Genomic DNA, 16,439 nt, shown 5'->3' on the forward strand with positions numbered 1-16,439 from the left:
ATTCGAATAATCCCAAACACATTGAGTGATGTTGAGGTCTGGACTCTGGGGTGGTCAGTCTGGACTCTGGGGTGGTCGGTCCATTGTTAGAACAGCAGAAACGTATTTGTTTGGTGTGTCCGTCTCCTTTTCTCAGTGAGGTTCTTCTTGAACAGCTACACATCCCTTCAGACTCACAGTGGAAGGATGGACAGAAACTCCTGTGGATGTTTTCAGATCTGAAGCAGCTTAATTTTCTTCTCTCTCTCAAAGATGAAAACTAAGTGCTGCTTATCTGATGGGGACAGTTTTGCTGGTCTACCATGTGTTGCAAGTGGTTTTTAGAAGTTTAATGTTCTCTAATTATCTTATAATTTTTGATCTTCTGATTTGGAAACTTTTTCACTTGACTTTCTTCCTTATGTAAGTGGATTGTCTTCCGCTTAATGTTCATTTTGACTAGAAATACAATAAATGAAGGGGGGACTTTGACTTCTGCTCAGCGCAGTACAGAGCTGTGAGAGAGAATTTGCCCTATTTGCAGTTTTTTGTTTTGTGCATGTTTGTCATGATTTGAATGTTTCAGGTCAACAAAGTACCTTTTAAAATGAGTCAAAGAGAACTCAAGTAAACACAAAAAACTTTATAAATGATTTCATTTATTAGAGGAAAAATGCTGTTTACTACCTGGCTCTGTGAACAGGTAAGTGCCCTCTTAGCTACTAAATCAACTAGTTAACCAAATTCAGTTGTATTGGTTTCAGTTTCGTTAGGGTTGGGCTCTGGGACTCCATGAAAGGCTTGTCTTATACTGGCCAAAAACATCAAGATGGCTACCAAGAGTTTTGGGATAATATTCTGTGGACTAAAGTCTGTAACTGTAGAACTACAAAGTGCACTTATAATAAAATGGACAATGAGCATAGAAACAAGGAGGTGGTCATATCATGCCTGATTGGTTTAGAGGGGTGTGTGTGCGTGTGTGTAAATATATAAATATAATTTATTTTACACTTAAAATATCACAATCATTACATCAAAGTTCTGTGCCAATTGAAACACTATTCGCCAGCAGCTGTTGCTCAAATTGGTCTTGAAAATGGTTTGATTTGGTCAGTTAGAAACTGACTGACGTCTGATGAATAGAACAAGTGAACTTATTCTCCAATGACTAGATTCCTATATCCCTGGATGTTGCTTAGTTTATCGGAGTGAAAATCAATCACAAGTTTCCGTATTCCTGAAGCCTTTGGCGTGAACTCCAGCTCAGCAGTGGTGATCTCTTCAGGACCCACCGCCCCAACTCTGTGGATCAAGAGAGGACGAGAAATGATTTTTTTAAAACAACATTAAAGGCACTCCAGTTTAGAGATTAGACATCTGTGCTTTAAGCACATCAGTCAAGTTAGTGATGGGCAGCGTGATATTTCTATCATGATATTAGGTGACAATAAGCATGTTATGGGTACCGTCAGTAAAAGAACATTAATCTTCTTAATGCATGATTCTGGTGTAGCTGAGGCTCCCTCATGGGCCAGTTGTCTAAGGTTTGTAATTCTGATGATGCAGTGGGTCCAAGTGGGAGCATAATTGGCCCAGTGTTATAACATTTCTGATATCTGGTTTTGGCGATAATTTGTTCAACATCTTACAAGAATGTTAGTAATCTGATGGAGAATGTAAAAACCAGGTCTACATGAGTCTGAATTCTTCGTAAATACAGAGTGTGCAATTTGGGAAGTGCCAATGTCCAAACGTTTTTTTCATTACTTATTTGTTGATGCTGATACATAAACAGTTGTAAAATGTAGAAATTGGTACGAAATCTACCTGGGTTACACTGAAATTTAACACATTTCTATAGAGTACAAGGAATGAAATACAGTAACTTCAGTACAGTAAACAAGCATCCCATTCTGCTCTTATGGACTGTAAGAAATACAATATGAATAATAAATAATCAAATATGGGGTTGAATTACAAAATGCATCAGATGAAATATCAAAGACGAATTTCATTTGCAGGCAAAATGTTGAAAACATTTTTTGTCTAGCCAACTTACTGTTCTTCATTTTATTATCCTATGCTTTTTAGTACTGTTTTTATATGTTGCAACTGTTTTTACAACCAGGAATATTTACCTGGGATACCATAGCAGCAACCTTGCAAGATCCTAGCAACCATCTGCAATACTATAACAACAGCTCAGCATCACCCTAGTAACCACCTGGGATACAATAGCAATGGCCTTTCATACCCCCCTGGATACTATAGCCACAGTCTAGCAACATCTTAGCAACCACCTGGGATAACAGCAGTGGGCTAGCAAGACCTTTGTAATCACCTGGGATACCCTAGCAACATTTTACACCCACATGAGATTTCATGGCATTGTAAAGTTGTCAAGTCAACACACTTTGTCCACATACTTTCCCCTTCTAGGTCCACCTACTCTTTAATGATTGGTGCTCCATCAGTCAGGTTAGCTCCATGTAAAGAGAAGACACAGTTCTCCAGTGCTTCTGGTAGAGGATTCACCAGCAGTACAGTGACCACAAGTGGCTGGCCTACATTGGCCTCCCCTGGAACCTGCAGAGGAATGAGGTAATAGCACAGTTTACTCAGTAATGTAGGATATTTCTAGCTTTAAAAGGAACTGAAGATGTAATCTTATTATTCTGTTACTCTAATATCCATTATAAAGTAAAGGCCCAAACAGTGATGGTGATGGAAGGGCTGTCCAGCATTATGGTCTTGGTGGCTTTATAAAACTCCTTGGTCTCTATGTCAACAAGCAGAGCCACCAGTTTGATCATCCTGTCTTGAGTTATGGCTTTCCCATACTCAGAATACTTCAGTCGAAGAGTTGCCTTGTCACCTGAAAAGTAAAACAGGAACAGGCTGAGTTGGTTTTATTGGAAACACTGCAAATATAACAATATGGATCACGTGAAAATTGCCTTAGATTAGAAGCCAGTGTCCCTTTAACCATATCGTTGTATTTGCCAGGGCTATCATTTATCCTGCTGTCTTTTTTAATATTTATTATTTAACAACAAAAAATATACTTCTTGTACCTTTTAAATAAATCACTGCTGCCAGAAGAAAACCATGTACCATTTTTCAGTTTTTGACATAATTTGAAAATACATGTTGCCCTTACATTGTGTGTAAATTTCATGAAGAATGACCAAAAGAAGTGGCCCAGAATTACTTGGGGAAAAAGTCTGGTTCCATTGACTTCCATTAAAAGTAAAGCAGGTTTTTTGTTTCTTCTGTAAAGTTAACATTTTGGAGATACAAGGTTTTGTTCTGACAACATTGAAACTTATAAGACTGAGAGGACCGTCCATTACCCTCTGTTGGCTTCACATTCATCTCTGTGAGCTCCGTCAGTCCGCAGGTCTCCCCGAGTTTGCCGTTGTAGGACACGGCCTGGGCGTAGAACATCAGGTGACAGTTCTTTGGGGCATCTGTGTTGTTTTTGACCCGTGCATACACATCAAAGTCGGTTCCCACCATCATATCGGGGGTCAGTTTGATCTTCACATGCACACCAGGGTCTTCCTCATTCTGGATTAGCCGATTTTGATGGTTGGCCTTCTCAAACACCAGCCTCTCTTCTTCTGAACCTGGAAACATGTTCCATGTTTTTGTTCTGTTTCTGCATTCAAGACATCTGAACTGAAATAAATGATCTAACTTGCCATGCAGTCGCTCTCAGAATCAAACTTCAGATCTCTAGAAAAGTATCTTTACAAGAGCAGGGAAAAAGATTCTTGTCTAAATGTACAACCCCATTTCCAAAAAAGTTGGGACACTGCAGAATGTAGATAAAAATAGAATGCAATAATATGCACATTACATAAACCTAATTTTACAGACAATATATGAAATGCTGAAATTGTGAAATTTGATTGTTTTTGAAAAATATATGCCCAGTTTGAATTTGATGCCAAAAACGTGTTCCAGAAAAGTTGGGACAGGGGCATGTTTACCACTGTGTTATATCACCTCTTCTTTTTAACAACACTCTGTAAGCTTTTCGGAACTGAGGAGACCAATTAATAACCCTCCAAATGTTTTCAGTGGGTTACAGCTCTGGACTGCAGGGAGGCGAGTTTAGCACACAGACTCTTAATAAAGAGCCATGCTGTTGTAATACATGCAGCATGTGGTTTGACATTGTCTTGCTGAAATAAGTCTTCCCTGAAAAAGACGTCATCTGGATGGCAGCATATGTTGCCAAAACATGTATCTGTTGTATTTATCGTTCAGCGTTAATGGCGCCTTCACCAATGTGCACTTCACCCATGTCATGTGCACTAATGCACCCTATGCAATCATTAATACTGGCTTTTGAACTGTGCTCTGATAAGTTGAGTGGTCTTTAGCCCGGAGGACACAGTGTCCGTGATTTCCAAATAGAATTTCAAATGTTGATTTGTCGGACCACAGGACACATTTCCACTTCCCCTCAGTCTATTTTGAATGAGCTCAGGCCCAGAGAAGGTGGCAGCATTTCTGGTTTCTTCTTTGCGTTTTAGAGCTTAATTAGCATTTGTGGATGCAGCCACAAACTGTTTTCAGAGCCAACTGTTTTTAGAAGTGTTTCTGAGTACATGCTGTAATTTCCGTCTGTTTTTAATGCAGTGCTGTCTGAGGTCCCAAAGATCACAGCTAGTAAATACAGTTTTTTTGTTTTAGTTAATAGCATCTCATCAGTTTTTTTGTTTTTTTTTTTAAGTAGAACCATGGCTGCCTCACCTTCAGGGTATTTGTAGAGGTGAGTGATGTCCTCCCTCTCGTCATTGCCCACTGCTTTGGTGCTGATACACTGGCCCACCTCTGTGGTGGAGCTGTCTATTTTCACATGTCTGCCATCTCTCAGAGTGACGTACTCCACCACGTCCGCGTTCACTTCCGCATACACGAACGGCGCATCGTACTTCACGGTGAGGTCACCTTCCTTAATGGCTCTGACAGGGACCGGGCCACAGCAGTAAATCCCTGTTAGGGGTTACGGGTACTATCATGAAACTCACTGAAATGCAATGAAATAGACTATCAATGTGAGAGTGCAGCGGAATGGATAAGAATTGGAATCCAGCAAAATGAATTAGTGCTGTATATTGAAATGCAGTGGAATCGTATGGCAACACAAGGAAATGGTCAACTTGAACCTGTTTAGCTATATAAAATAATGATGTTACATTTTACCCCGCATTAGTTAGTGCCCTGGACTCTCCAGTAGATGTATGAAATCTTACAAATGGTTGTGATAATGTCAGCTGCCCCACTATACATTCTCATGAATTTGAGCTCTCTACCATCACTTGTTTCCTGTGGGGTGGAGTCACTGGCCTGCCATCCCTCATAGCTAAGCTTCAGGTCCGGACGGGTCATCCAGCTCTCCACCCACACGTGGAAGTTCCTGCACAAAATGTGGTCAAAATGTGACATTGCCTAACGAGACATACAAATAGGTTTATTTCTGTATCTGTATAGTAAAATTAGATTCCCCCATAATTTTCAACCCGTCAGGCATTTATTACTACACAATGCTGATACATGACAGTCAAGTAGCATAAAAAAGACATGCCTACATATACAAGCCTATTTATGGTAGATTTAGCCGATTTATAGTAAAATATGTGTGTAATGGATGCAGAATGTGATTGAACGTGACTTTTTCTGGGTCAGAATTTTTTATACATATACTCTTAATGGCCACAGGAGAATTTTATACAGTTTTATACATTGAACTTGGTGCTGTAATAGGAGGTCAATGTTGCCACAAGTCAGATCATGAAATTTCCTTCCTCCTAGACTTCCCACAATCAAGTGTGAGTGGCATTATTGAAAAGTGGAAGTGTTTAGGAACCACTGCACCTCAGCTACGAAGTGTCAGACTACGTAAAGTTAGAGTGGGTCAAAGTGCTGAGGTGCTAAGTGCATAAAAGTCTCCAACGCTCTGCTGATCAATAACTGCACAGTTCCAAACCTCCTCTGACAGTAAGATCAGCTGGGAGCTCCATCGCCTGATTTTCCATGGCCAAGCAGCTGCGTGCAAGCTTTACCTCACTAAGCACAATGGCAAGTGTCGGATGGAGTGATGTACAGCACGCCGCCACTGGACTGTGCAGTGAAAATGTATTCTGTGGAGTAAGAAATTACGCTTCTCTATCTGTCAGTCTGAGGGGCGAGTCTGGGTTTGGCGAATGCCAGGACAACATTACCTGCCTGACTGCACTGTGACAGCGGTAAAGTTTGGTGGAGGAGGGATAATGATATGGGGCTGTTTTTCAGGGGTTGGCCTAGACCCCTCAGTTCAACTGAAATTGGAAGAACTTGACTGGCTTTTTCGTTCTTATAATAATAATTGCTGTCAAGCTCACCATATGGAGTCATCGCCAAGATTCTCAGCAAACTCATCATAGTAACACTCAACCAGCAAGTTGCTGTTGGTGTCGTGAGCCGATTCATAGTTGGTGACCACTCTGCATGGAATGCCGAGAGCCCGGGACACTGCATAAAACCAAAGAAGAGATATTCAGAAGTGAAGCAGATACTTTCTCAGTATCACACAAGCTTTCAGTATCCCTGCAGGCTCTGAGACAGTAACTAAAGTGAAGCCATGATGAGCCAATAGATCTTCATTTTCCAATGCATTACTTTTCGAAGCTATATGTGAAATTACCTGTGCACGCTACTGCAGAAAACACCCAGCACTGGCCATATTCCACCCCAATGCAGTCCTGATGATACCACTGCCGTAAAATAGAACAGCTGTCCTTCCACGCTGTGGGCCTTACTCCGTCCTCATACTTTCCTGACCAGTTCCCCACCAGCACTCCCTTATCGTCCTGACTGTTGATCTGATTCAGAGAAAACAATTTATTTATTTTTAATAAAACAGCCCATTTCTCTCTGGAAATATGATAAACATGTAATAGATTATACACTATTGCGTATTTTTGTCCTTAGTTTATACAAAGCCAGCTTCCTTTGTTAATGTATGTCACTTCTACACTACAAACAACACTAATGAGCATTGTTTGTTTTTTCTTTTCCAAAATTCAAGCATCCTCTTTCTATGTAGTTATGCAATTAACTCTTTCAGTCTCATTCTCATTCTTTTTAAGCCAACTTTAGGTCCGTATTTGCTTGACTTCTTATAGACACAATTTGGATAAACGTTTATACAGTGCTGTGCAAAAGTCAGAGACCACCTTTTGTTTATTTAATTTCTAGCCAAAACAGCCATTGATTACAAGTCATACATTTTTCTGCATCAGGAAAAAAAGCAGAACACACATATTTAATTGAAAAATGTAAATAAAAACAATGCAATGATGTGCAAATCATTTAAACCCTATATTAAACTGAAAGTGGAACAAAGAAAACAGATCAAATGTCCCACCTCTTTTGGAAAGGGGTTGATATATTTTTCAGTATATAGTGAATCCACTCTTGGTCTATAATACAGCTTCCATTCCTTTCAGGAGACTCGCTTTCATGTATTTCTTCCCTACCTCCAAAATTCAGTCTTTGAAGTTGGTTGAATTTTCCACTTTTCACGCAGTCATTTCAATTACAGCTTTGCCCATTCATTTGTAGGGACCCATCAGTTTGTAAGACCTTGCTCCACATCTCAGATGTCCAGGTTTTGGTGCTCTACTGTAAATGTCTCATGTTTTGTGTCTGTTTTCTTTTCTCAGTAATGTCTTCTTGTCAGCTACACATCCTTCAAGACTCATAAACAGGGTGGACATTTGCACAGTACTATGTCAGAAAAGGAAATAACGCTGTTATTTAAAGAATGTTGACATCAAAGAAGACAACTTTGGAAATTACCCTCAAAACTGATCAGTTTTGTGTTGTTGCATCTTAATATCCATCTTATGATTGGCAACAGGAGTGTTTGTTGTTAGCAATTTACCAGCTAAGACGTTTGTACTTTGGAAGATGCTTTTCTGTGTTATTATTACACAGTGTGAAGCATATATAAGAATACATTCTGCCTGGTTGGAGAACAAACTGTAACTGAAAGCTAACCCTTTGTAACTGGAATGTTTGGACAGTTTAGCATGTTTTAACCATAACTACTGTATATAATGGTTGTACAGTAACATTTAGGGCTACTGTTGCTCTTTGTGTTCAGTAGAAAATGTCACTCACCATAGCACTGAGGACACGGGTCACGTACACAGGACTTCTCCGGTCCGAGCAGTCTTGGGCTGGGTTCTGCAAGTGCTGAAGGCTTTTACTCAGAACGGTCAGGCAGATGTCCAGCATATCAGGCTCAAACTGCAAAAATCATATCAGTTTGTTTCAACTGGAAGACCCATGCTTAAAATGAACTTGCTATCAAGTTGCTGCTGTTATTTAAATGTAATAATGTAATTGCACAATTAAATACATAGTTAATTACATTTAAAGTTGATTTACATCAACAGGAGTTTGACTTTAAAAAATGCTGGGAGGATGAATTTTCAAACTGCAGTTAATGCAGCGATATTGTACAGCTCAACACACTTGGAGAAGAATGCGAAGTGATAACTCTTACATCAGCTGACAGACGCTCACTCTGGCTAACGTCATGCTGATTGATGGGGAGTGAGGTAGGACCATCATACCAACCCAGAGAGAGTGAAGCCAGTTTTCTTTTGTACTCTCAGTTCTTGTCCCCAAATGAACTCGCTTGATAGGGGTAACGCTGTTATTTCTTACTAAAACACGAAATGTAATATTTCCAAGCACATTTACTGAAGTGAAGGAGCGTATGCTTCTTCTACCACAAGAGGAGAACATTGAGGCCCTTCAGAGAATGACTAATGACTAATGACTGAGGCCTAATGATTTCTGGAAAGTAAAAATGCATGTTTGTAGTTTTTTAATTCAGTTTAGGTTTTGTTGAAAAGAATCATCATGACTGCTGTAATATAACAGCAATACACTTTTTACTATTAACATTTAAAAATGGGAAACTGTCCAATTTCCTTCTCCGTGGTACCTAGGTAGGGACAGTCTTTGACTTAAATGAAATGTTTTGCACTGTTTGCTTTTTTGGAGTTATTTCTTTTTCTTTGGGCATCAACACCGTTCATGGGCACCAACATACTATTATAAACCTCATAGGTGTGCTTGCAGAATTTAGCGTTATCATAGAGTTGTGGTTTTCTTTTCTCAATTTCTGACCAAGTTTTGACTTTTACTGCTCAAGCTGAAGACCTAGCTCTAAAAGTCACAAGTCTCTACCATCTACTACCGACGTTCTTCGTGCTCTGGGCTAGTCCTCTGCTCGTATTAAAATAACAATTTACATGACTATGTTTCAGCTTCATGGAGAGGAGAATGTGCACCTGTCCAAAAGTCCACGGCAGGACTGTGATGCGTTTAGGCTTCCCGCGATAGATCAGTCCATCCTGGGACAGGACGTACTCCTGCCTCTCGGCCTCATTCGCCAAATACACAGAGTCTCCTGTTATTGGAGCAAGAAAGGAGGTTTGCAGTATGTTAAAGAAACACTTGTCATGAACCTTTGGCTAATACAGTCTATTATTTAGCTTTTTCACCAAGGTTTAAAAACATAGAGTATCTCTTAGAGATACACACAGCTTTCACACCTCACAGCAAAGAATAAAGCTAAGATAGAAATATCATACAAAAACAGCTGCGGTACAAATCTAAACAGTAAATGTACCTACTGTAGAGGTTTGTTTAAAGGGCCCATATACTGCTCTTGTATTCATTTCTTACTTCTCTGATGTCCACTTATGACCTCATTAGTGCATTTATGTACTTTTCTGACCATTTTCCAGCCTCTCTTTAGACCAAATTAAATAGGCTAGTTTTTGTTGCTGTCTTTCAAACTCTTCTTCTTTCGGCTGCTCCCTTTAGGGGTCGCCACAGCGGATCATCTGCCTCCGTCTTGCCCTATCCATTGCCTCCTCTACTTTCACACCAACCATCTCCATGTCCTCCTTCACTACATCCATAAACCTTCTCTGAGGTCTACCTCTTCTCCTTCTACCCGGCAGCTCCATCTCCAACAGTCTTTGCCCAATATCTCCACTATTCCTCCTCAACACATGTCCAAACCATCTCAACCTGGCCTCTCTGGCTTTATCTCCAAACTGCTCCACCTTCACTGTCCCTCTGATCTGCTCATTTCTAATCTTGTCCATCCTTGTCACTCCCAACGAAAATCTCAGCGTCTTCATCTCCGCCACCTCCAGCTCAGCCTCCTGTCTTTTAGACAGAGCCACAGTCTCCAAACCGTACATCATAGCAGGACGCACTACTGTCTTGTAAACCTTCCCTTTCACTCTTGCTACTATCCTTCTGTCACACATCAGCCCTGACACCCGTCTCCACCCACTCCATCCTGCCTGCACCCTCTTCTTCACCTCTTTTTTTGCAAACGGATACATGTAAATTACCTGTGATCCGATTGGCTGTACTGTATTGCGCCTCAATCAAAAAGTAGTCTAGACTTAAACACTCCTCATACCTTCAGTATGAATGAGCACGGCTAAAGTGCTGGTGGCTGAATAGGTTGAAATGTATGTTTGTTTTTATGACATCACAAAAACATTCAAACTGGTCAGAATTGTATCCATCAGTCTTGCTTTGATTTTGCATATGGGCCCTTTAACACTGAAGACTGATCTATTGGTTTTTAATCACATATTAAATGACCAAATAAATATAACTTCATTTGCCATGCATCATTCACCTACATCAATAAATTCAGAAATCTATATGCTACTTCCCACAAGTATAACTAAATATATCTTACTTGTGCACCAAGGGTTGAAGAGCAGGACAAACTGCCCCAGACTGACCCCGCTGCCTTGGTCAAGGGTCAGCTGGTACAGGCCTATGGGGGCGTTGGGGTTGCTGCACACGGTGAGTGATACAGTGTTCTCAGACGGCAGCGCTGCAGTTGCGCTCCATCGAGTCTTCGACATGAATTTACTGAGCCCAAATTTTACTGCAGTGTCTGCGTCCTCTGAGGGTTCCGGGCCTATATAAACACAGCATGTTCAGCATAACAGTATTTCGCATGCTTACAGGGGAAAATACCCATTTTCCAAAAATTCCACACAATATCATTAAGATGTAAAGTCATTCCGAGAGGTTTGAAGTGAAATGCTCCACTCCAAGTCAGAGTGTTTACAGTGGTGGTGATGGGGACCAGACGTCTGAAGAGTTTAATGCCTTTAAAAGGTCCATCATAGAAAGGCATTACATCACCTAGTCAGAAAAATGCCGCGTGATGCCCGAGACGTTGCATATAATTCATATTATATGTATATGTTTATTATTATTATTATATATTTATATGTTTTGGCTTAAATTGTATTTTCAAAGGGCAGAAAATTACACACAAGTCATGGTACAGAAAAGTAGAACCCAAGGAAAGCTTACTTTTCTTTATTTTACAAGTTTTAACCCAAACCCTAACCCTAACCATTACCCATATTAAAAATGGTGTGTGTAGGTTCACCTTGTGGTTTTGGATAGTAAACAAAATGGCTATATTTGTGTTGAAGACATTGTGATTCCCATCAGCCTCACTGTAAAGAAGGTTTCTTGGCAATGAACCATTTCACATCAAACCACTGAAAGAGTTTGTTTACATCTCAACCACTGAACTATGGAGAAAGTTTTTAAAATGAATGGAATTTCCTTTTAATATAGCTGAAGAAATTCCAGCCTTTATCTTAAATGTCTATATAGTACAATTCCTGAAAACAAAGTTGCTCCACGGAAACATTCTGGAGGTACTTTTTTCACTTTCATCGCGTTTCTAAACCAATTTTAGAAGAAAGTGTTGGAACACTGCTTTGATTAAGCCTCCACATTACAAACTGAGCGTCAGTTTTCAGAGACAGCGCTATTAAAGTACTGAGAAAGTAAGGAAACTGGTGAAGTTTAAAGGCACAGTATTACAGTGAAGCCACGACACACAGCCTTAGTGCAATAACCCAGACACAAATGAGCTAAAATCCCTTCTAGCTTGCTCAGAGAGAAGCTGGACTGATCTGTGGGCAGGAGAATGGGTGAAAGGTCAGGGGTTGGCAGTGACCGCTCTACTCTGGCCTAGTTTGTCAGGGAGCCACGTAGGTTGCATGTAACATTAGTGCGTTGACTGATCATTAGATACACGGATGATCGTCTCTCTAGGGATCTGAAAACATCAGAACTTAGAATAGCTTTTATCTCAGTTTAGCCGCGGAACATTCCAGGCTTATTACATACTAAGACTAATGGAGCTTTTCTTAGGTTATAGAAGTGTGTGGGACCATGGCTTGGCAAGAGGTTAAATCACTGATAGCTTCTCTTCTGGATTCTGCATTTGTGCGCAGTCTGCATCTGGTATGCATTGTTTCTTCATTACTTTACTATCGACTAGCTGGGTAGTTAGCAAGCTAAAGGTTGCACAGCTAAACAACAACGAGAAGGAAAGGCAATGCACCACAGTTCCACACCAGAGCTCACAGCCACACAAAGCAATATTTCACCAAATATGTGTATATTATGTTCAGATGTCTTACATAACAAAATGTACATGGCTAGCTAATTAGCTCACGGAAGCTAACTGAACATAGTAGTTCTCTAATGAGCTCACTGTGGCTATTCTGCTTAATAACAGCACTGATCAGCATTATTCCATGTCGATTTAAACTGGTTTATACTGGTCCAGTGCTGGTCATCCGAAACAACATATCGCTGTTGTCAGAAGAAAACCTCATATCTCCAAAATGGTAACTTTACAGGAGAAGGAAAAAACATACTTTATTTTAATGTAAGTCTATGGAACCAGACTTTTTTCCAAGTCATTGTAGGCCGTTTCTTTGGATCCATTCTTTATGAAATTTACACACAGTGTAAAGAGCAACAGGCACTTTCGCATTACCTCAAAAACTGAAAAACGAAAAAATGGAGACACGAGGTTTTCTTCCGATCGCAGCGATATGCTGGTTTTGCTGCTGTTTTTCTCTTGCAGGGTAGTTGAACACTGAACGTTGTAGAGGGCGAGCGCGTTTTGATTGAAACTTTCTAGGAGTGAATCATGGTTGGCGCGGCCATGTTAAAAAGCACTGAAACTAATCTTTTAGTGTTATATTGTGAAATGTAAGTGTTATTTGGTTAACAGTTTAAATATTATGTCATTTATAAATTCGGTACAACAATTCAGTCCAAACTACCGAGTTCTGGAAGAATTAGTAGCAACGGCTAACACTGCATGAAAGCTAGTAAAGACCAGAAACATTATAAAGGAGGAGGCAGTTCACTGGTTGGAAAATGAATGGGAAAACCTGTAATGCTCAGCATGGCATTTATTTACGCGAAAGGCCCCGCTGTTTACTGGAAAGGGCCAGTTGGCTTGCAGGTAAAGCCACCAGCGGATAAACCTCCCCTCGGTTGAGATCTGTTCATGTGCAATAACAAGCAGACAGACTTTCCTGTAAGGACTTCATAGTTTTCAAATAACCAACAGCCAACAATGACTTTCATTCCCAACCATCACAGTTAGCAGCTATGAGTGACGTGCATTCTTTGTTCAGGGGTGAGTTGAGGTACCTGTGGTGGCGATGAGGTTGATGTTGGTTCCTTGGTGAAAGTGAGTGCCGGGTTGTAGGTGAAGGTTGATGGTAAAAGGTTGACCCCTTCTCACGATCAGCCTGGTCGCTCCATTCAGCTCCGTGTGGTGTTCAGCATTGTTCACCGCGCAGGCCAAATCAACACGATCTATCTCCAGCACTGGCAGGTCAGAGAAGCATTAACTAAGCATAACTTCAGATCTACAGCGTCAAAAGCACAAACTTCCAGCCGGTAACTGGGCCAGCTAGGTTAAACATGAACGGCTGAGGTAAAAACTCCCATTGGGACCATCCATCCATGTTCTAAGCCGCTTCTCCGTCAGGGTCGCGGGCCATTGGGACCAGAATGAATACATTTAGCAAAGTTAAGGAGAGATGGCTGAAGATTTGAGGTTAGCATTTAGCTTTGCTAATAAACCTGGTGTCCTCTTTTAAAAGACTAACATGAAAGGGTTGTTATCCGGATAGAGTTGTACTTGGAAGGGAATAAAAACCGAACCAGTGTCCCTGGTGTTACCACAAAGTACTGAAATGCTAAGTTTTTTTCTATGAACATATTAAACATATTAAATGTTCAGAAATGTATTGTCCATTCAGTTAAGAAGCTAATCAACTTATACGTTTATAAAAGCTCGTAAACAGATCCAGGGATCTTCTTTAATGACACGCCTTTTCAGGTTGATCATAATCGATCGAAAGGAGGGAAGAATCTCAACTTTTGAACACAGTAACACCAATGATGGCACAAATGTTTTTGGATTTTTTTAAAACACAAAAAAACATTTCAGTCAGAAAAGGAATAGGATTAAATTCTAAAATGCCCACCATAAATTTCCACCATAAACTTTGAGGGGAGTATTGCCTAAAGGGAGTCACAGTGGACTTCTGCGGTCGTGTCACTGGTGTTACATGGTGTGTGAATTTCCCATTTAACAGCACTTGACCCAATATTTTAAAACTAAATATAAGATATATCAAAAACAGAGCATTCTGAGGACACCAGGGGCCAAAATATTTGGGACAAAAATGTTTTTAATAAAACATTCATAGGAAGGTTCATAGCAATAATGTAAGCTCATTGTACATGATAAAAGTACGTAATTTGTATTTAATGTATTTAATACTTCTATTACTTAATAATACTTAAAAAGTATTTTACCTAATAAAGTACTTAATGAAATACTTTAAAGATTGTCTGATTGTCTGTTATGCATACTGAGACTAGACATATGTCTATCTAAATATAAATATTAATAGCTAAATAAATATAGATATGAACTTTGAAGGCACCAGGGACAGACTGTGCTACCTTATCCTGATAATGACCCAAAACTTTACATGCTCAAATGCTGGTCATGGTCAGTAGTAATGTTTGCAGCTGCGCATATAAATTTCGTTTAACTCATCAAACACAAATTACTTCATTTTCAAAAACGAGAAACGCTAAAACATCAAAACATTGTCACATATTCATTGCGTTTGCTTGGTGCCAACATGCATGTGCACCAGTTTTCACTCTGCCATGTTGTGACATTGATGTCCCCCTAATGATTAATGAAGATTAGTCATGATTAATCAAGATTAGTCATGATTCTCACTGATGGCTTCACAAAGCACTCAGCGCTCCACCCTCTGTACAGCTGGCTCTATGAAAAAGGCCCAAGTCTTCAAATCTTACCTTGATCCATATTCTCAGTTTCCGACTCGGACCTTGTGTGCGTGTGTGAGTTTAGGTCAGTGACTCTGCGCTAGGGCCAGTAAAGGGATATTTCAGGCAGGGCTAATATTACTGCAGCATACCACCTTTGAGCATCTTTATTTATGGCAGTTTCAACCCTGCAGAAGACACCACTATCATATGAACACCATGTTACACTCATTCTAGTGTAACTGCTACTCAGCCATACTCATATATTAATTACTCCGTTATTCCGCTCTAATGTGCTCGTGCTGTTTGAAAAAGAAATCTTAAAGAAAACCAATGGTGGTAAACATGTAATTATGCTAGATTAATATCTCATTTACTGTGTGCTATCTGTGCTGTTGGTGTAGCTTTATTATTGACAGTCCTATTTATTGACTACAATTGACTATTAGTGGTCCCAGTAGTGATGCCCTGCTTCTATGAGTTTTGGCCATGATCCAGCAGGTGGGCAAAAGCAATATTAACTAATAATGTTATGTTTTGCCGTTCTCCCATCTCCATAAGTCATGGGGAGAAAACATTCAGCCAGCTCAAATCATAGTTTGGAAGAAAAATGCATAATGATTTCTTGTTGCCCGTGCACAAAGGACATATATTTCCATAGATTTGTCAAATAAGTGTCAAATAAGTTTGTGATGCATTACCATAAATGTTTGACATATATGCAAATATAAAAATGATGCAATGTGTTGCAAATATTAAAATTGTGCAATATACATATGTAGATTGAAAATGTGCAACACTGTCAATCTACATATGTATATTATTCTTAATATGTTGCCATCTATGCACATATACTGCCATTGAATGAAATATTAAAACATAGGACAGTTAAATATCTATTTAGTACTTTAAAACCACATCAACCGGACATATATATTTTCAAAATATGTCAAGTTTATAACAATATTACCATAAATGTTCGACATATATGTAAATATTAAAACTATGCACTATATCTAAATGTGCAGATAGTTCAATGTTCCCATATACGCACATGTATTAGCATATATTTCAATGAAAAAAAACATTACAGTTGAATATATTTCACACATATATTTAAAACAAAAACATATATTGCACATAATTTCTTTAATATGAGCAAACATATGTATTTTTCTTCCATATGGATCAAATTG

The 16,439-nt window shown here is 39.5% G+C and overlaps 1 protein-coding gene across 1 annotated transcript; it reads right to left on the minus strand.

Annotated features, from left to right (window-relative positions):
• Window positions 1–923: 923 nt before the first annotated feature.
• LOC108442803 (protein-glutamine gamma-glutamyltransferase 2-like) lies at window positions 924–15,304 on the minus strand. The gene is made up of 13 exons (XM_017723015.2): window positions 15,274–15,304; window positions 13,576–13,755; window positions 10,784–11,011; window positions 9,345–9,463; window positions 8,161–8,289; window positions 6,680–6,857; window positions 6,378–6,507; window positions 5,310–5,413; window positions 4,747–4,989; window positions 3,336–3,611; window positions 2,697–2,857; window positions 2,432–2,568; window positions 924–1,284 (listed from the first exon to the last, which is right to left on the minus strand). Exons 1-13 carry the CDS (start codon window positions 15,281–15,283, stop codon window positions 1,137–1,139), a joined length of 2,043 nt encoding a protein of 680 aa, XP_017578504.2. The 5' UTR covers window positions 15,284–15,304; the 3' UTR covers window positions 924–1,136.
• Window positions 15,305–16,439: the final 1,135 nt, after the last annotated feature.

Source organism: Pygocentrus nattereri, chromosome 9, assembly GCF_015220715.1.
Source record: "Pygocentrus nattereri isolate fPygNat1 chromosome 9, fPygNat1.pri, whole genome shotgun sequence".
Classification (NCBI taxonomy): domain Eukaryota; kingdom Metazoa; phylum Chordata; class Actinopteri; order Characiformes; family Serrasalmidae; genus Pygocentrus; species Pygocentrus nattereri.

Excerpts from the sequence above, each read along its gene's own strand:
- LOC108442803 (XM_017723015.2), bottom strand. Across the intron at positions 6,858-8,160 it reads CCCGTGTCCTCAGTGCTATG|ATCAACAGTCAGGACGATAA; the intron begins GTGAGTGACATT and ends TCTCTGAATCAG. Across the intron at positions 6,508-6,679 it reads TTCTGCAGTAGCGTGCACAG|TGTCCCGGGCTCTCGGCATT; the intron begins GTAATTTCACAT and ends GGTTTTATGCAG.